Source organism: Chiloscyllium punctatum, chromosome 3, assembly GCF_047496795.1.
Source record: "Chiloscyllium punctatum isolate Juve2018m chromosome 3, sChiPun1.3, whole genome shotgun sequence".
Taxonomy (NCBI): domain Eukaryota; kingdom Metazoa; phylum Chordata; class Chondrichthyes; order Orectolobiformes; family Hemiscylliidae; genus Chiloscyllium; species Chiloscyllium punctatum.
Window position 1 is genome coordinate 70,571,966 of NC_092741.1, and position 20,906 is coordinate 70,592,871.

At 44.9% G+C, this 20,906-nt stretch overlaps 1 protein-coding gene across 1 annotated transcript in view; it reads left to right on the plus strand.

Annotated features, from left to right (window-relative positions):
* mms22l (MMS22-like, DNA repair protein) overlaps positions 1-20,906 on the plus strand; it is a 165,263-nt gene that overhangs the window by 99,296 nt on the left and 45,061 nt on the right. Inside the window, exons 16-18 of the mRNA XM_072554897.1 lie at positions 11,424-11,574; positions 16,153-16,295; positions 19,277-19,419. Coding sequence (XP_072410998.1) covers positions 11,424-11,574; positions 16,153-16,295; positions 19,277-19,419 — 437 coding nt within the window. The remainder of the gene's footprint in view (positions 1-11,423; positions 11,575-16,152; positions 16,296-19,276; positions 19,420-20,906) is intronic.

Below are 20,906 nucleotides of genomic sequence, written 5' to 3' on the forward strand. Positions count from 1 at the left end.
CACTTTAAATTGAATTCCATAAACACTTGCTTGCTGTCACATCAGGGGGTTGCGGGAAAGTTCAGATCCTGCCTGCTGGACTAGGAAGGAGAATCTACCTTGCTGCAGCCAGATGAAGCCTGTTCACTTTAAATATCTGCACCCATTTTTTCTTCACTGAAACAATTGGCTTGTAGTCAGAGCTTACAGCTCAACAAAGAAGTGATAAGTAGCATTTGTGCTGCACAAATTCCAGGCCATGATCATCTCCAATAAGGCAGAATGTGAGGTCATGCATTTTGGTCAAAAGCAATGGGAAGGCACCCTATTATCTTAATGGGGAGCGACTGTGTGGTGCTCCAGTGCAGAAGGATCTTGGTCTCTTCATTCTTGAATCACAGAAAACAAGCATTCAGGTACAGCAGATAATAACGAAAGCAAATGGAATGTTGCCTTTTAAAGCTAAAGGAATAGAATATAAGGGAAAGGAAGTATTGTTGCAGCTATGCAAGGTATTGGTGAGATCACACCTGGAGCATTGTGCAGAGTTTTTGGTTCTCTTATTTGAGGATAGATGTCGTAGCATTGGGGACAGTTCAGAGGAGGTTCACTAGGTTAATCCCAGAATGAGTGGTTTGTCGTATGAAGAGAGATTGAACAGTTGAGGCCTATAGTCTCTGGAATGTAGAAGAATGAGGGGAGATCAAATTGAGGTATTCAAGTAATAAAAGGTGGATAAAATAGACATGGAGCGGATGCTCCCTCTTGTGGGGTATTCTAGAACGAGAGGTCATAGTCTTTGGATAAGAGGGAACAAATGTAAAACAGAGCTGAGGAGAAACTATTTCTCCCAAAGAGTTGTGAATCTGTGGAATTCGCTACCCCAAAGTGTGGTGGATGCTGGAACAGTGAGTAAAAGTAAGGAGGAGTTAGATAAATAGATAGATTTTTAATTGGTAATGGGTTGAGTGGTTATGGGGAGAAGGCAGGAAAATGGGTGGGAGGAGCATATCAACCATGATCGAATGGCAGAGCAGACTTGATGGGCTGAATGGGCTAATACTGCTGCTATACCTTATGAACCAACATCCAATGTAACCAACATCCAATGGCATTGCCATCACTGACTCCTCCAATGTCAACATCCTGGGCACTTACAACTGACCAGAAACTGAACCAGACTAGCTATTTGGTTTAATTTGATTTGATTTATTGTGGTCATGTGTACCTATGTACAGTGAAAAGCTTTGTTTGTGAGCAGGACAGGCAGATCGTCGTAAGCAAGGATGTTCAGATCATAGGGTGCTTGGACGGAATGAAGCATATAGGTTACACTACACAGGGGGTGTGCAAAGCAACATCAACATGAACAAGATCAGCATGATTTGAAGTTAGAGATTCCTCATTCATCAGCCTGTTAATTGCAGGGAAGAAGCTGTTTTTGAACCTGTTGGGGTGCGTGTGTCTGTTCAAGCTTCTAAATCTTCTGCCTGACAGAAAAGATTGTAGGGGAGGGATCCTTGATGACCTTGGCAGCCTTACTGTGGCAGTGCGAAGTGTAAATGGAGTCCATGGATGGGAGGTTTACTTCCATGATGGTCTGGGCTGTGCATACAACCTTCTGTAGTTTTTGAGGACCTTGGGCAAAGCAGTTGCCGTATCAGGCAGTTATCCACCCAGACAGTGTGCTTTCGATGGTGCACCTGTGAAAACTGCTGAGGTTTCTTATGAACAAGCTGCATTTCCAAAGCCACCTGAGAGTGGAGAGGCATTGTTGTGCATTCTTGATCGTCACATCTATGTGGGAAGTCCAGGCCAGGTTGTCGGTTATCATCACTCCAGTGAATATGACACTCCCAATCAGCTTAACCTCTGCTCCGTAGATATATAGATGGGGGTATATTCTCCTCCTTTCTTCATGAAGTCAATAATCAGTTCTTTAGTTTTGCCGTCATTGCAAGGGAGGTTGTTATCATTAGGAGAAAGTGAGGACTGCAGATGCTGGAGATCAGAGCTGAAAAATGTGTTGCTGGAAAAGTGCAGCAGGTCAGGCAGCATCGAAGGAGCAGGACAATCGACGTTTCGGGCATAAGCCCTTCTTCAGGAATGAGGAAGGTGTGCCAAGCAGGCTAAGATAAAAGGTAGGGAGGAGGGACTTGGGGGAGGGGCGTTGGGAATGCAATAGGCGGAAGGAGGTTAAGGTGAGGGTGATAGGCCGGAGAGGGGGTGGGGGCAGAGAGGTCGGGAAGAAGATTGCAGGTCAAGAAGGCGGTGCTGAGTCCGAGGGTTGGGACTGAGATGAATTGGGGGGAGGGGGAGAAATGAGAAAGCTGGAGAAATCTGCATTCATCCCTTGTGGTTGGAGGGTTCCTAGGCAGAAGATGAGGCGCTCTTCCTCCAGGTGTCGTGTTGCCATGGTCTGGAGATGGAGGAGGCCAAGGACCTGCATGTCCTTGGTGGAGTGGGAGGGGAAGTTAAAGTGTTCAGCCAAGGGGCGGTTGGGTTGGTTAGTGCGGGTGTCCCAGAGGTGTTCCCTGAAACGTTCTGCAAGTAGGCCAACCACAAGGGATGAATGCAGATTTCTCCAGCTTTCTCATTCCCCACCCCCTCCCCCCACCTCATCTCAGTCCCAACCCTTGGACTCAGCACCGTCTTCTTGACCTGCAATCTTGTTCCCAACCTCTCCGCACCCACCCCACTCCGGCCTATCACCCTCACCTTAACCTCCTTCCACCTATCGCATTCCCAACGCCCCTCCCCCAAGTCCCTCCTCCCTACCTTTTATCTTAGCCTGCTTGGCATACCCTCCTCATTCTTGAAGAAGGGCTTAGGCCCAAAACGTCGATTCTCCTGCTCCTTTGATGTTGCCTGACCTGCTGCGCTTTTCCAGCAACACATTTTTCAGGTTGTTATTATTGCACCACAACACCAAGCCCTGTATCTCCTTCCTGTATTCTGACTCATCATTGTTTGATGTGGTCTTTGAGTCAGGAAGCTGACGAGATCAGTCTGGAAGGGATAATGTGTTGAAGGTGTTGCTATAGTCGATGAGCAGGGGTCTGATGTAGGTGTCCTTGTTGTCCAGATGTTCCAGGGATGAGTGCAGGGCTCGAGAAATGGCACCTGCTGCAGATCTGTTACATCTGCAGGCAAATTGCAGGGGATCGAGGCAGGCTGACAGACTAGAGTTGAAGTGGGCCTTGGCCAGCCTCTCGAAGCACTTCATGATTATGGAGGTCAGAGCCATTGGGCAGTTAGTCATTAAGGCATGTTGCATGTACTTTCTTTGGTACTGAGATAATGGTGTTAGACTTGATACAGGCGGGGACTTTGGCTTGTTGGAGGGAGAGGCTAAAATATTTAAGTGAATACCTCCACCAGCTAGTCCGCACAGTATCAAAGTCCATGGTCGGTGACTCCGTCCAGGTCATTTGTTTTCCTTGGGTTGACTCCCGGGAAGACCAGTCTGACGTCTGCAGCAGTGACCAAGGGAACAGGTGCATCCGGGGCTGTCGTAGCAGGTGATACCATGCTGCTGGCATTCTGCCCAAACCGAGCATAGATAGCATTGAGCGCATCAGGGAGGAATAGTTTGTCTGCTATCTTGTTCTGCTTCTTTTTGTATCCTGTTACGCTGTTTAAGCTTTTCCACAGGCTTCAGGTATCTGCATGGTCGGTTTGGGCGTTTAACTTGGTCCAGTACTACCTCTTGGTAACTCTGATGACTCTGTGGAGATTGTATCTGGATTTTCTTTATAGGTCTGGATCGATTAACTTGAATGCTGCACCCTGACCTTCATTGGGCATTGGATTTCCTGGTTCATTCAAGGTTTCTGGTTGGGGAACATGCAGATTGACTGACTTCTTTGGCAGTCCTCCACACACTTGCTAATGAACAGTGACGATCATGGCGTATTTGCCGAGGCTTCCCGCAGAGTATGGTCTAGTCCACCAATACCAAGCAGTCTTGGAGATGCTGTTCCGCTGCCTCAGACCAGCATAGTATTATTTTCTGTGAAGGATCCTCCCGTTTCAGCTTCTGTTTGTAAGCTGGGAGGAGGAACACAGTGCTGTGATCAGATTTTCCAAAGTGTGGGCAGGAGATGGAGCAGTAAGCATCTTTGGTTGGGTCGTGGTGGCCTAGGATGTTCGGCTCTCTTGAGGGGCAGGAGATGTGTTGCTGGTATTTTGGCAGCACCCTCTTGAGGTTGGTCTGGTTGAGGTCAGTGGCCATGATGAATAAGGCCTCAGGGCATTTCGTCTCCAGAGTGTTTGTGGTGGTGTAAATTTCATCCAGGCATTCTTCACGTCTCCTGGGGTGGTGTGTAGACTGCCGTCAGGATGCGGAGGTGAACTTGTTCGGAGGTAGTAGGGACAGCATTTCACTGTAAAGTATTCAAGATCTGGAGAGCAGTGGCATGCCAGGGCTGGCACGTCTTAGCACCAGGAGGTGGCGATCAAGAAACATACCCCTCAGCCCTATGCCATACCCAAAGATGCTGTGTGGTGCATGCAGTGTATGGAGAATCCCTCAGCTGGTGAGGCAGGAGTGAGCCATATTTCCATGAAACAGAGCACATAGCTATAGAGACATGGTGGCTACGAGAGCAGGTCAGGGGTTTAGAGTCCTGTGGCAGATAACTCACTACCTGACTACCAGTGCATTTCCACCATCTGCAAGGCCCAAGCCAGGAGTGTGATGGAGTACTCCGCCATGCCTGGATGAGTGCAGCTGTAATAACAGTCAAGAAATTTTGCACCATCCAGGATTTAGCACGCTTGACTGGCACCACATCCACAAACACTCTCTCCTTCCACCACTCAGTAGCAGCCAGATGTACCATCGACAAGACACGCGATAGAAATTCACTGAAGATCCTTAGACAGCACTTTCCAAATTCACAACCACTTCTATCTAGAAGGACAAGGGCAGGTGGTAAATGAGAAGGCCTCCATGTCCCATCTGCAAGCCAGCTACCATTCTGTCTCGGAAATATATTGGTGTTCCTTCAGTGTCTGTCAGCCAAAAGCATGGAATTCACCCCCCAATGGAATTGTGGGTCTCCCTACAGCACATAGAACATAGAACAGGGCAGCACAGAACAGGCCCTTCAGCCCACGATGTTGTGCCGACCATTGATCCTCATGTATGCACCCTCAAATTTCTGTGACCATATGCATGTCCAGCAGTCTCTTAAATGTCCCCAATGACCTTGCTTCCACAACTGCTGCTGGCAACGCATTCCATGCTCTCACAACTCTGTGTAAAGAACCCACCTCTGACATCCCCTCTGTACTTTCGTCCAACCAACTTAAAACTATGACCCCTCGTGTTAGCCATTTCTGCCCTGGGAAATAGTCTCTGGCTATCGACTCTATCTATGCCTCTCATTATTTTGTATACCTCAATTAGGTCCCCTCTCCTCTTCCTTTTCTCCAATGAAAAAAGTCCGAGCTCAGTCAAACTCTCTTCATAAGATATGCCCTCGAGTCCAGGCAGCATCCTGGTAAACCTCCTCTGAACCCTCTCCAAAGCATCCACATCTTTTCTATAATAGGGCGACCAGAAGTGGATGCAGTATTCCAAGTGCGGTCTAACCAAAGTTTTATAGAGCTGCAAGAAGATCTCACGACTCTTAAACTCAATCCCCCTGTTAATGGAAGCCAAAACACCATATGCTTTCTTAACAACCCTGTCCACTTGGGTGGCCATTTTAAGGGATCTATGTACCTGCACACAAAGATCCCTCTGTTCCTCCACACTGCCAAGAATCCTATCCTTAATCCTGTACTCAGCTTTCAAATTTGACCTTCCAAAATGCATCACCTCGCATTTATCCAGGTTGAACTCCATCTGCCACCTCTCAGCCCATCTCTGCATCCTGTCAATGTCCCACTGCAGCCTACAACAGCCTCTATACTGTCAGCGACACCCCCAACCTTTGTGTCATCTGCAAACCTGCTGACCCATCCTTCAATCCCCTCATCCAAGTCATTAATAAAAATTACAAGCAGTAGAGGCCCAAGGACAGAGCCCTGTGGAACACCACTCACCACTGACTTCCAGGCAGAATATTTTCCTTCTACTACCACTCACTGTCTTCAGTTGGCCAGCCAATTCTGTATCCAGACAGCTAAGTTCCCCTGTATCCCATTCCTCCTGACCTTCTGAATGAGCCTACCATGGGGAACCTTATCAAATGCCTTGCTGAAGTCCATATACACCACATCCACAGCTCAACCCTCATCAACATTTCTAGTCACATCCTCAAAGAACTCGATAAGGTTTGTGAGGCATGACCTGCCCTTCACAAAGCCGTGTTGACTGTATTTAGTCAAGTCATGCTCTTCCAGATGGTCATAAATCCTATTCCTCAGAATCCTTTCTAACACCTTGCAGATGACAGACGTGAGACTTACTGGTCTGTAATTGCCGGGGATTTCCCTATTTCCTTCCTTGAAGAGAGGAATTACATTTGCCTCTCTCCAGTCCTCAGGTGCGACTCCAGTGGAGAGCGAGGATGCAAAGATCTTCGCAAGTGATGAAGCAATTGCATTTCTCATTTTCCAAAGCAGCCGAAGACAAATCTGGTCCGGTTCTGTTGACTGGTCAATCTTAATGTTTGACAAAATTTTCAGCACATCAGCTTCCTCTATCTCTATCCATTCCAGCATGCACACCTGCTCTTCAAAAGTTTCATTCACTACAAAGTTTGTTTCTTTCGTAAAGACAGAAGCAAAAAACTCATTTAGGGCTTCCCCTACCTCCTCAGACTCCACACACAAGTTCCCTATGCTATCCTTGATCGGCCCTAATTTTTCTTTAACCATTCTCTTATTCCTCACATAAATGTAAAATGCCTTTGTGTTCTCCCTAATCCGTTCTGCCAAGCCTTTCTCGTGCCCCCTCCTGGCTCTCCTCAGACCATTTTTGAGTTCCTTCCTCGCCTGCCTGTAATCCTCTAGAGCTGAGCTTGACCCTAGCTTCCTCCACCTTCTGTAAGCTATTATGTAAGCTACCTTCTTCCTTTTGACGAGAAGCTCCAGCGCTCTCGTCATCCAAGGTTCCTTTATCTTACCCTTCTTGCCTGTCTCAGAGGGACATATTTATTTATCACTTGCAACAACTGTTCCTTAAACAGTCTCCACATGTCTATAGTGCCTTTACCATGGAACAATTGCTCCCAGTCCATGCTTCCTAACTCATGTCTAATCGCATCATAGTTTCCTCTTCCCCAATTAAATATCCTCCCATTTTTCCTAATCCTCTCCTTCTCCATAGCTATGTAAAATGTGAGGCAGTTGTGGTCACTATCACCAAAATGCTCTCCCACCACAAGATCTGATACCTGTCCCAGCTCGTTTCTGAGCACTAAGTCTAGAATGGCCTCTCCCCTCGTCGGCCTGTCAACGTACTGAGTTAGGAAACCCTCCTGGACACACCTTAAAAAACAGCTCCATTCAAATCTTCTGCTCGAAGGAGGTTCCAATCAATATTGGGAAAGTTAAAGTCACCCATTACAACAACCCTACTACGTCCACACTTTTCCAAAATCTGCCGACCTATGCTTTCTTCCATCTTCCTGCTGCTATTGGGGGGCCTGTAGTAAACCCCTATGAGGTGACTGCTCCCTTGCTGTTCCTAATTTCCACCCATACTGACTCGGTAGGCAGATCTTCCTCGACAATGGAAGCTTCTGTGGCTGTGGTACCCTCTCTGATTAGTAGTGCTACACCCCCTCCTCTTTTTTTCCCCCCTCCCTATTCTTTTTAAATGCTCTAAACCCTGGAACATCCATCATCTATTCCTGCCCCTGAGAAACCCATGTCTCTGTTATGGCCACAACATCATAGCACCAGGTACTGATCCATGCTCTAAGTTCATCACTTTTATTCCTGATACTCCTTGCGTTAAAGGAAACACACTTTAACTGATCCCTTGGTTCCTTCCCAGGAAAACCCTTCCCACTAGCTGGTCTACCTCTTGCTATTGCCTCATCTGCATCAACTCTCACCTCTGGTATACAGCTCAGGTTCCCACCCCCCTGCCATACTAGTTTAAACCCTCTCGAACTACACGAGCAAACCTTCCACCCAGGACATTGGTCCCCTTCCAGTTCAGATGCAACCTGTCCTTCTTGTATGGGTCCCACCTTCCCCAGAAGGCATCCCAATTATCTACATATCTGAAGCCCTCCCTCCTACACCAGCTGCGCAGCCACGTGTTAAGCTGCACCCACTCCCTGTTCCTCGCCTCGCTATCTCGTGGCACCGGTAGTCAACCAGAGAACACTACTCTGTTCGTCCTGCTTTACAGCTTCCATCCTAACTCCCTGAAATCACTTTTTATATCCTCAATCCTTTTTCTGGCTTTATCATTAGTGCCAATATGTAACACAATTTCTGGCTGTTCGCCCTCCCCTTTTAGAACCTTATACACCCGATCGGAGACGTCCCGGACCCTGGCACCAGGGAGACAACATACCTTCCGGGAATCCCGATCCTGACTACAAAATCTCCTGTCGATTCCCCTAACTATCGAGTCCCCTACCACGAGTACTTTTCTAGTCTGCCCCCTTCCCTTCTTTGCCACAGTGTCAGGCTCAGTGCCAGAGAACTGACTACTCTGGCTTTCCTCTGGTAGGTCATCCCCCCCCAGCAGTATCCAAAACGGTATACTTATTGCTGAGGGGAATGTCCACAGGGAAGCTCTGCACTGTCTGTCTGTCCCCTTTCTTCCCCCTAACTGTGACCCATCTATCCTTGTCCTGAGCCTTAGGAGTGACCAACTCCCGGTAACTCTTCTCAATTACCCCGTCAGCCTCCAGAATGATCCGTAGTTCATCCAGCTCCAGCTCCAATTCCCTAACACGGTTTTCAAGGAGCTGGAGTTGGGTGCACTTCCCGCAGATGTAGCCAGCGGGACTGCAGCGGTTCAAGGAAGCAACTTGTCACCACCTTCTCGAGGGCAGCTACGGATGGCCAATAAGTACTGACTAAGCCACTGACATTCATATCCTATGAACAAATAAAGCAATGGTCAAAGTAATATTATGGGCTGTGAGTAATTCATCTGCCATTGAAGTAATAGCCAATACAGACAGCCTAGAAAGCATTGCAGTCAGAAATTGCCCAGGTTTCACTGTTGTGTGGCAAAGGACACTGGATGCACCAGTGATCAAAGACCAGAATAAGTGTTTTGGCATCATAGGAAGCCATATCCAAAGGTGCAACATTCCAAGCAAACAACAGCACAAAGGCAAGATCCATGAAATATTCAGCCAAGCTATGGGGTCAGATGATCAGGATGCAAGAGCATTAACAGACAAAATCAGACAAAAGAGCATTAACAGACAAAATCACTACAGCCTAGTGAACATCAAGAATTGTATTGGCAAAGTGGTACCAACAGAAGCCTTTCCCTACATTTGGAATACATGTCACAGAGACAGGATCAACATAATCTATATGCAAAACTGGTGCACTTAGAGCACTGAAGTATATGTACTCACAGACGTGGCCGGTAATGATTGAACCAATCACTAACCTCACTGCATACTGCAGCAGTTTAAGAAGGCTTCTCATTACAGCCTTCCCCAGGGCAACTAGTAAACATGGTTTAGTCAGCAACACCCACATCTTGTAAATGAATCTTGAAAAATGACTCAGAGTCATCCCAAGAGGTACTGCACATTGCTGCTGCAGAAATTCACTGTGGTCACCCCAAATGTTTTGTACTGTGGACATGATGGGTCCAGAATCACAGGCCTACTGGTATGGAAGAACCTGTCCCTGGCCACTCTCCATGGTATAGTTTGTGAAACTGAAAATGAGAGACCACACTTATAGCCAAGGTCTATCCCCTGAAATCCTGTGCTAATATTAGAAGATGTTCACCTAACTCTGCAGCACAGATCATCAGCCAAAGGCTGATGTTTGGAACTGACTGTATCTCGTTGTTTGGAACAAGCAAACTTCATGCTAATGAACAACCCAACCTGAACACTGGCAAGCAGTTTGAGTACAACACCCATTGATACCATCTGGAAGCCAGCAGAAATTGTCAGCATGTTCAAAACCAAAATCATATCAAGTACAAATCCCAAGGTCCATTAAACAATCTCTAGATAAAAACACTACTTCAATCAGAAATACCAAGCAACCCTATTGCCCACAGAATGTGCTGTAAGATGCAACACAAACTAAGCACCCTAACCAATGCTCTGAAAATGTGCATTTGTCTGCTGCAAAGATCACCATGTCTGAGTGTGAATCAGCCAGCGCAGGAATTGAACCCATGCTGTTGGCACTATTCCACATTGCAAACTAGCTCTCCAGCCAACTGAGCTAACCAACCCCATCAGCACTAAATTGTATGCTAGATATCTGAACTAATTTTCATCTTAACTGATTAATCTCACAATGTGTTTCAGACAGAGGTTTAGAGTCATAGAGATGTACAGCACAGAAACAGGCCCATTAGTCCAACTTGTCCGTGCCGACCAGGTATCTTACTCTAAACTAGTCCCACTTGCCAGCGCTTGGCTCAGATCCCTCTAAACCCTTCCTACCCATCCAGATGCCTTTTGGTAAATAATAATATCGGAAACCTCCTTGTGCAGGGTTCATCCGTCAATACGGCACATTTTCAGACTTCTCGTTCTGTAGACGACTATATGTTTCTCCTATTGCAACTTTTTTTTATCTTAGATTTTGAGTCAATGATCTTTCAGTAACACAAACATTGATTATTTTCTGCTTTGAATACGTAAGATATATTCTAAGTTTCTTTTTGGTATGGCATGTCATATTTGTTAATGTTCCAGTATTGCGACTTTATGTGTAACATTTCTCGATTTTGTAACTTCATTTTGCATTGACACATCTGTGAAGCTGCATGAACTTTAAGCTCAAGCTTCTCATGGAAGCACGGGAATCGGATTGAAGATATTGTACAATGCATTTCCAGGACTGTAATTCTATAACACAGATGAGTTTAGTCATTTTTGAGAAAATGTGATTTCTCTGCAATACTATGTTAGCAATCACACTATAAGCAGTAAATACTCAACTCTGCAAAATAAAACAAAAGGGTGACTGAAAAAATGTAAACACTCAGTCAGACAATTGATTTGCTTAAGACTGATTTGCTTTTAAGCACATGATAGCTTTTCCTGACTTACCAGCGTTTTGGATTTCATGACTGGTGCTTTTCTTTCCCCTTTGGTACATGCTGATGTCCGAACTGCTCAGTCATGATGAGCCACTGTTTTATGAATCTAAAGTTGCTTTGTAGTCAAATGACTGGAACTATGATGCAAAGACTTTCAAATATAAAGGTGTTGTGGCTGAACTGTAACTGAAGCAAATCTGCATGGATGCATCTTTTTACATTGGATTGGTGATGAGACATTTAATACAATAACACACGTTATGTCTCGCAGGTTTTACATTACTGGCAATGGATATGCCAAGTACAGCACCTTCTGACCTCCAGCCACAGCCTCTTATATCCATGGTGCAATTATTTGGCTGGGATGACATGGTACACCCTCAGCTAGTTTGCAGATACCTCACTCATCTAATTCAAAACAGGTAAAACATTTTGACTTTTTTTTCTCTCACCCAAGCTTTAGGAATTATCCTGTATCTGGCAAAATTATGGCATCATGGCAATGATAATGCCTTACATTCAAAATCAGGGGCCAGACACAATCCGCTGCCTGCAACTGCATGTTGCACTGGCATACCACAGAAGTAAAGTGGTCATGGATTTGCAGTGAATGCTTTATCCAAGATTATACTTTTGTTGTTTAGTGTGCAAATTGCATCTCACTCTTCTTCATTATAGATATAATAGTATAAACAGAAACAGCTTGTTTTCCATATAGCACCTTTAATGTACTGGTAATAATGTCCCAAGGTGCTTCACAGGTACCTATAAAGCAAAATTTGACACCAAATCATGTATGGTGATATTGCAGCAGATGGCCGATAGCTTGTCACGTAAGTAGGTTTTGAGGACTGTCTTAAAGGAGAGAGAATCAAAGAGTTTTGGAGTGGAAATTGCAGAGGTTAGAACATAAACAGCTGTAGGCATGGTCACCAAACGTGGTGCAGTTATAATTGAGAATACTAATGAAGACAGAATTAGATGAACTCAGACATAACTGAGGATTACTAGAGGGAAAGAACATTGCTTGATTATAGAGGGGCAAGACCATCGAGGGAGTTGTGAACCAGAATGTAACTTAGATGGGAATATGACCATTTTAGTGGTGATAGTTGTTGTTAGAAGAACATTTTGTGTGCAATCATAAATTAAAAGTAAGATTGTTGATTTTATGAAGGACGCTAATTATTCAATACTTCTTTCATTAAATAATGGTGGCAATGGAAATCTTATAATCCAGAATTTCAGGACCACAAGAATACATTTCTTTATCAATAACCAATCAATAGTTGCAGTCAGACCTTCTACACCGCACACACAGAATGTGAGAGATTATCTAGATTTATATCAAGATTGACTTAAGGTCAGAATTTTGAAGTAATCGTTAAATATTCAGGGGAATTAATTATTGAAGAAAGTGAGGACTGCAGATGCTGGAGATCAGAATCAAAGAGTTTGGTGTTGGAAAAGCACAGGTCAGGCAGCATCCGAGGAGCAGGAGAATCGACATTTCGGGCAGGAACCCTTCATCAGGAATGAGACTTGTGGGCAAGGGGCTGAGAGCTAAATGGGAGGGGTTGGGGCTGGGGGAAGGTAGCTGGGAATGCCACAGGTAGATGAAGGTGGGGGTGAAAGTGCTAGTTTGGAGAGAAGAATGGAGCGGATAGGTGGGAAGGAAGATGGACAGATAGGACCGTTCAAGAGAGCAGTGCCAAGTTGAGGGTTGAGATTGGGATAAGGTGCGGGGGAGGGAAATGGGGAAACTGGTGAAGTCCAGTGGTTGAAGGGTCCCAAGGAGGAAGATGAGGCGTTCTTCCTCCAAGTGTCGGGTGATTAGGGTTTGGGGATGGAGGAGACCCAGGATCTGCATGTCCTTTGTGGAGTGGGAAAGGGAGTTAAAGTGTTCAGCCACAGGGCGGTGGGGGTGGTTGGTGCAGGTGTCCAGAGATGTTCTCTGAAATGATCCGCAAGTTGGCGTCCTGTCTCCCCAGTGTAGAGGAGGTTACATCAGGTGCAACAGATGTAGTAGATGACGTGTGTAGAAATACAGGTAAATTTCTGTCAGATGTGGAAGGATCGTTTGGGGTCTTGGATGGAGGTGAGGGGGGAGGTATGGCACAGTGTTTGCACTTCTTGCAATGGCAAGGGAAGGGGGTAGGAGAGGAGAATGGGTTGGTGAGGGACATGGATCTGACAAGGGAGTCATGGAGGGAATGATCTCTGAAATGCAGGTGGAGTGGAGAGGGAAATATATCTCTGGTGGTGGGGTCTGTTTGTAGGTGGCAGAAATGGCAGAGAATAATGCATTGTATCTGGAGGTTGGTGAGGTGGAAGGTGAGGACAAGGGGGATTCTATCCTTGGAGGAGTGGGGTTCAAGGGTGGAGGTGCTGGAAGTGGAGAACGTGCACTAGAGGGCATTGTTGACCACGTGGGAGGGGAAATTCCAGTCTTTGAAGAAGGAGGTCATCTGGGATGTTCTGTGGTGGAGTTGGTTCTCCTAGGAGCAGATGCGGCAGAGAATAGGGAATGGGAATAGGAGATAGCATTTTTGCAGGAGGCAGGGTGGGAGGAGGTGTGGTCCAAGTAGCTGTGGGAGTCGGTGGGTTTATAGTGGATGCCCGTGTTGAGTCAGTTGGCGGAAATGGAGATGGAGAAGTCCAGTAATGGGACGCATGTCACCTACTATATCTGTTGGACCTGACATGGTCTCCTTTAAGGGCGGCATGGTGGCACAGTGCCTTACAGCGCCAGAGACCCGGGTTCAATTCCTGCCTCAGGCAACTGACCGTGTGGAGTTTGCACGTTCTCCCCGTGTCTGCGTGGGTTTCCTCCGGGTGCTCCGGTTTCCTCCCACAGTCACAAAGATGTGCAGGCCAGGTGAATTGGCCATGCTAAATTGCCCGTAGTGTTAGGTAAGGGGTAAATGTAGGGGTATGGGTGGGTTGCATTTCGGCGGGTCGGTGTGGACTTGTTGGGCCGAAGGGCCTGTTTCCATACTGTAATCTAATCTAAGATCCTCTTCATCAGGGAGACAGGACGCCTACTTGCGTTTCATTTCAGAAAACATCTCTGGGGCACCCGTAGTGTCCAACCCCACCACCCTGTGGCTGAACACTTCAACTCCTCCTTCCACTCCATCAAGGACATGCAGGTCCTGGGCCTCCTCCATCGCCAAGCCCTAACCAGGAGGAAGGATGCCTCACCCTCCAATCACACGGGATCAATGTGGATTTTACAAGTTTCCCATTTCCCCTACCCCTACCTTACCCCAGTACCAACCTTCCAACTCGGCACCGCACTCTTGAACGGCCCTACCTGTCCATCTTCCTTCTCACCTACATGCTCCACACTCCTCTCCGACCTCTTTCATCCCCATCTTCATTATTGCACTCTCAGCAACTTCAACACCCCCCCCCCCCCCCCCCCCAGCCCCACCACGCTCCCATTTTGTCTCTCAGCCCCCTTGGTTCACAAGCCTCATTGTCGAAATTGTGGTGATGGAAAAGCACAGCTGGTCAGGCAGCATCTGAGGCGCAAGAGGATCGACATTTCAAGCATAAACTCTTCCTGCTGAAGAGCTTATATTCGAAATGTCGATCCTCTTGCTCCTCAGATGCTGCCTGACCAGCTGTGCTTTTCCAGCACCACACTTGTGACTCTGATCTTCAGCATCTACAGTCTTCACTTTCTCCACAAGCTTCATTCCTGATGAATCGGCTTATGTCTGAAACATCAATTTTCCTGCTCCTTGGATGCTGCCTGACCGGTTGAGCTTTTCCAACATCAGACTCTTCAGTGTTAATTATTGGATCTGGGGTGCTGTTTTTCATGTTTGCACTGCTACAATCCTAGATAGTCTGTTTTGAACTTAGTAGAAATCAGGAATATTATTGCAGGTTGGTTAGCAAATTAAAAATGTTTGGGATTGATAGATCCATGGCAGCATGAATTAAAAGTGGGTTAAAAGATAAAAAAACAAAAGGTAGGTATAGATGGACATTTCTCAGATTGGAGCCAAGTTGAAAGTAGAGTTACTCAGGGATGTGTTAGGATCCTTGCTTTTTCTGATTTATATAAACTATTTGGAAATGGGGTTTGGGGGCAAAACCTGTAAATTGGCAGATGATACTAAGCTAGGGAAAATGGTGAATTGTGAGAATGATACTAAGAGACTTCAGAGGGACATTGATAAGTTGGTCAAATGGGCAGACACCTGGCAGAAGAATTTCAATGCAGAAAAATGTGAGGTAATGCATTTTGGTGACACGGAAACATGGAGACACAATACAGGCTCAAAAGTACAACTTGGGGGAGTGCAGGAGCAGAGGGACATTCCCCTCCAAGCCATTCACTAACCTGACTTGGAAATATGTCTCAGTTCCTTCAATGTCACTGGATCAAAACCCTAGAATTCCCTCTCTAACGGTATTGAGGGTCTACTTACATCAAATGACTGGATCAGTTTAAGAAGGCAACTCCACCACCACCTTCTCGACAGCAGCTCGGGAACGGGCACTAAATGCTGGCCCTGCCACCCATGCCCACACCCAAAGACTTTAATAAAGAAAGGTTAGCAGCGCAGTTTGCAGTCGTTGTATTTGATCAATTTTGTGATATATAGTACATCTAACTCTGCAGCAAAACCCTATAATTGTGTTGATCCCTTTAAGAGACCCCAGGTTTCTCTAAGATATGAGTTTGGTAAAACTAAACAACATTTAGTTCAACTACACTCTTTGAAATGTTATCATGAGATTGTATTTCAATCCAGCAAATGAGACCTGTAAATCACCAAATGATGGCTTTAAACTGCATGTTATGCCTCTGATAAGATTTAGATGTGCTTGTTCTAACCTGTCCTCTCGACTAGGCAATAAAACTCAGTTTTTAGCTTTTCGCATTCGAAGTTCAATCCTATCCAAAGCTGTTTCTGCAATATCAAGGAGGAGTCAATAAATATCAACTCTCCAATTGTTCTGTTTTTATGTTCCCTCCTCAGTTCTTTAGTGGATGCTCTGACCAGCCTGGGATGCAGCTCATACCAAACTTTTTCAGTCCACTCTTGGTTTCGCTGTGTTTTGCAGCAGCATATGAATCAACCCCTTGGCTTTACAGAAAAAATGGACTCCACCCGTACAGTTGGTAAGCAGTACACATTGAACAGTTTGAGTTGAGCAAAGAATGAGGGAATGTTGGGAAGAAAAACGATGTTGTCTTATCTGAGTCACGAATTCAGTACAGTTCTTTACTACAAAGCACCAATGTATTACCACTGACTAGTAAAGTTCCAAAGGAAAAGTAGTGTATTTGGAAGCTTTATTGCTGTTGGCTATACTTCACAGGCTAAAGACTAGTCAGTTTGTCTCAGCAGCACTAACACAATGCAACTTGCTCAAATCCAGATTGTATTTTCCTTATATTAATGTGCTGATGTTTCACTAATCAGTTCGACCCTTTAGCTGATGCAATCTGACAATAGCAGACCATGGCCATCTCCTAATCTTCATTTTATTGGTAGTCAATAGCAGCTGATCTGCTTCCACTAGTTTCCTGCCTGGCAGTGAGAATTGGCATGTATCCCCCAGCAATACCATTTTGCAATTTCGATCAGAAGGGTATACTGCTCCATCCTTTAACTGAAATGAAGTGAGTGAAATTGGTGGGATAAGATGCTAAAATTCAATGCTGGTGGTCATACTGACACCAAGGAAGTATTCAGTTACTTAACACTTGCAACTATAAATGTCTACGCTAATCTTCCATTCCAAGTAAACTTATTTCTAAGTCACTTAATGAAAAAAAGTTGTCTATTGTACTCATACCTGAGGCAATTTTAGTTGAAGAAATGGCTTTGATAAGACCATAAGAAATGGGAACAGGAGGAGGCTATTTGGCCCATCGAGCCTCCTCCACCATTCAATAAGATCATGACTGCTCTGACATTTGTCACATCTATTTTCATGCCCTTTCCCTACAGATCAAGAAACTATCTATCTCAGTCTAAAATGTACAGAAGGACTGTGCTTCCACAACTCTCTGTGGCAAACAGTTCCAAAGACTCTCAACCCTCAGCAGAAATTCCTTCTCATCTCAGCCTTAAGTTGTCACTCCTTTATTCAGTGGCTATGCCACTGGTCCTAGACTCTCCATGACAGGAAACATTTTTCATCTAAACAAGGAAAATAGGAGCAGGAATAGGCCATTCAGCCCTTCGAACCTGCTCAGCCATTCAGTAAAATCATACTGATTATCCAACTTTGTTCTCACTTTCTCCCATACCCTTTGATCCCATTAGCCCTAAGGACTATATTTAACTCCTTCATAAAAACATCCAACTAGTTTCTCTGGCAATGAATTCCATACACTCACCACTCTTCAGATAAGTACATTTCTACTCATCTCTGTCCCAGTGCTTGGCCTTCATAGTGCTTAGAATCCTCACAGCATTTAACCCTGACAGGCCCCTGAATCTGTTTCAATGAGGACACCTCTTATTGTTGTAAATTCCAGTGACTCCCAACCTGTTTAGCCTTTGCTCAAAGACAATCCCTCCGTAGCAGGGATCATCATATTGGAATTTTCTCTGAACTGCCTTCAGTGAAATGTTTTCCTTAGAGGGCCCAAAGCTGCTGTTAATGCTCCAGATGTGGTCTTACCAGCACCTTATACAGCTGCTGTTATACTTCCCTACTCTTCTACTCCAACCCTCTTGAAATAATGGCTAACATTCCATTAACAATTCTTGTATTTTAAAGGTTGCTGCAAGCTCGGTATTACAGTTATGAATGTAAACCTGCACACATTTAAGGTCAATATTCAATGTTGGATCAAAAACTGGTTTGTGGGCAGCACGGTGGCATAATGGTTAGCACTGCTGCCTCACAGCGCCAGAGACCCGGGTTCAATTCCCGCCTCAGGCGACTCTCTGTGTGGAGTTTGCACATTCTCCTCGTGTCTGCGTGGGTTTCCTCCCACAATCCAAAAATGTGCAGATTAGGTGAATTGGCCATGCTAAATTGCCCGTAGTGTTAGGTGAAGGTGTAAATGTAGGAGTATGGGTCTGGGTGGTATATGCTACAGCGGGTCGGTGTGGACTTGTTGGGCCGAAGGGCCTGTTTCCACACTGTAAGTAAGCTAAACTAATCTAATCTAATCTAATTTTTGTCAAGGGAAGAGGAGTACTCACCATAAGATATAGAAGCAGAATAAAGCCATTTGGTCCATCCAGTTGTTCCACCATTCATTCATGTCTGAAACGTTTCTCAATCCCATTCTCCTGCCTTCTCCCCATAATCCCTAATCCCCTTCCTAATCAAGACCTATCTGTTGCTGTCTTAAATACACTTAGTGACTTGCTCTCCACTGCCTTCTGCAGTAATGAATTCCTCAGAGTCAGCTCCCCTCCAACCCGGCTGACTAATTTTCTCCTAACCTCAGTTCTAAAGGATCATCTCTTTACTCTGAGGCTGTGCCCTCGGATCCTAGTTTCTCATACTAGTGGAAACATCTTCTCCAGTCCACTCTATCCAGACCTCTTAGTATTCTGTAAGTTTCAAATAGATGCCCCCTCATGCTTCTAAATTCCATTGAGTACAGACCCAGAATCCTTAACCACTCCTCATACGACAAGCCCTTCATCCCTGGGATTGTTTTTGTAAATGTCCTCTTGACCCACTCCAATGCCAGTGGATCCTTCCTCAGATCCAGGGCCCAAAACTGGTCATAATATTCCAAATAGGTTAGTAAACTGTAAGCTTAGGACCACCAATGACAATCACTCAAGTTTTGAATGTAATTATGCCATGTAGTTCCTTTTAATACTTTACAAATCTCTCAGCCATTCCCTTTATCAACTTAAACTCGCACCACACATTGCTCCGGTAATGGATTAATGAATGTGTCAGGTTGAGTATTGCTGGTTGAATTTTATGAAGCTACTAAAAGTATATCAATAATTGAATAATTGGTGAAAGTTGTTAATTATGATTGAACTTACCGTAAGCATTTACTTCCTTATAAACTGTTCTTAGATATTATGTTGGAATGATAAATTTGGATGCTGCCTGACCTGCTATGTTTTTCCAGCACTACACTCTCGACTGTTCTTTTCCATTCATAAATAGGATGGGTAAACATGGAGCAGTTGGCAGGGTTAACCAGGATTGTGTACAAACTCCCAGAAGTGGAGAACCTACTCATCGAGGCTCAACTTGATCAGCCAGCAGTAAAGGAAGAACCCAAAACAGCTGTCTTCGTGTTTATTAAGGTAATGTCTGTTCAGGCAATGATGGATAGGTGAGGAATAAAATAACCCTCATACAGATTGACTCAGTACTTCTGAACTTATTTCAAGCACAATAGCTACAAATTATACTCGCTTTGTACAGCACTTTAATGAAACTGTGGAGTTATAATCTCGGCATTTATTGTAGCTCTAGCCCTCAGGTAATTATTTTAGCATGTAAAGCTTATGATAGTGTATGACCTCACACTTTACTCCATTAAATTCCATTTACCAAGTTTTTGCTCAGTCACCAAACCTATGTAGATACCTTATGTCCTCATCACAACATGCTACCCCATCCACTTTTGTATCCTTGGCAGATTTGGATACATTGCACTCTACTCCCTCCTCCAAATCATTAATATCAATGGTAAATAATTGAGGCCATACGATTAAACTTTGTGGCTCTCTACTATTTATTCCTTTCCTACCTGAAAATGATCCATTAATCCTGACTGTGAATCATCTGTGTGTTAACCAATTCTCAATCCGTGTTTATACGTTTTTCCATTACTGTGAACTCCTACCTTGTGCAATAACCTTTTACGAGGCACCTTATCAAATGCCTTCCAGAAATCTCAATGCATTACACCTACCATTTCCCCTTCTTCATCTCTGCTTGTTATAGCCACAAAGAACTCTAGCAGATTTGTCTATCAAGATTTCCTTTCACAAAAGCATGTTGACTCTGTTTGATTCTATTCAGCTTTACTTAATGTCCTGCTAGTTCTTCTTTAATAATAGATTCTAACGTTTTCCCAAAGGCTGATGTTAAGTTAACCAGCCTATAATTTCCTGTTTTCCATCTCCATCTCTTCTTGAACAAGCCGTCACTTTAGCACTTTTCCAGTCCACTGGAACCCTCCAGGAATCCAGTGAGTTATGGAAAAGGAAGATGGGTGAAGGAAGGATTTTTAGATAGGAAACGTAGACATGTGTGTTTCTAAGACAACCTGCTGACTTTGAATTTTTTTTAAGACTGGCTTTCCACCCGCCCGGCACCTTGACTGATAGCAAGGGGGTGGGTGAATCTGACATCATGGGGTGTGGGGGGGAGAAGAAAATTTTGGTCATTCACCTCGGAAGCAACGGGGTGAACAAACATCACATGGGCAGAATGGGTGTGCCAATCGTGTGGGTGGGACTGTGAGGAAGTAAACTTGTTGACCCTGATAAAAAATATCCTGCTGTCTCTAGTCTTTAGAAATACTTTGCTCGTGGTTCCCACGTCTCTCACATCTATTATTGTGATGATAGTCCAGAAATCTTGATGTCATTAAATTTAAAAGTTTGTTAAAATTGAGATACGCAGCATCCTTAAAAGATTTCAATGATAGACCTGGCAGTTGAGCATAGATTGGTTCCTGAAGAAGGGCTCCTGCTCCTTGGATGCTGCCTGACCTGCTGCGCTTTTCCAGCAACACATTTTCAGCTCTGATCTCCAGTATCTGCAGTCCTCACTTTCTCCA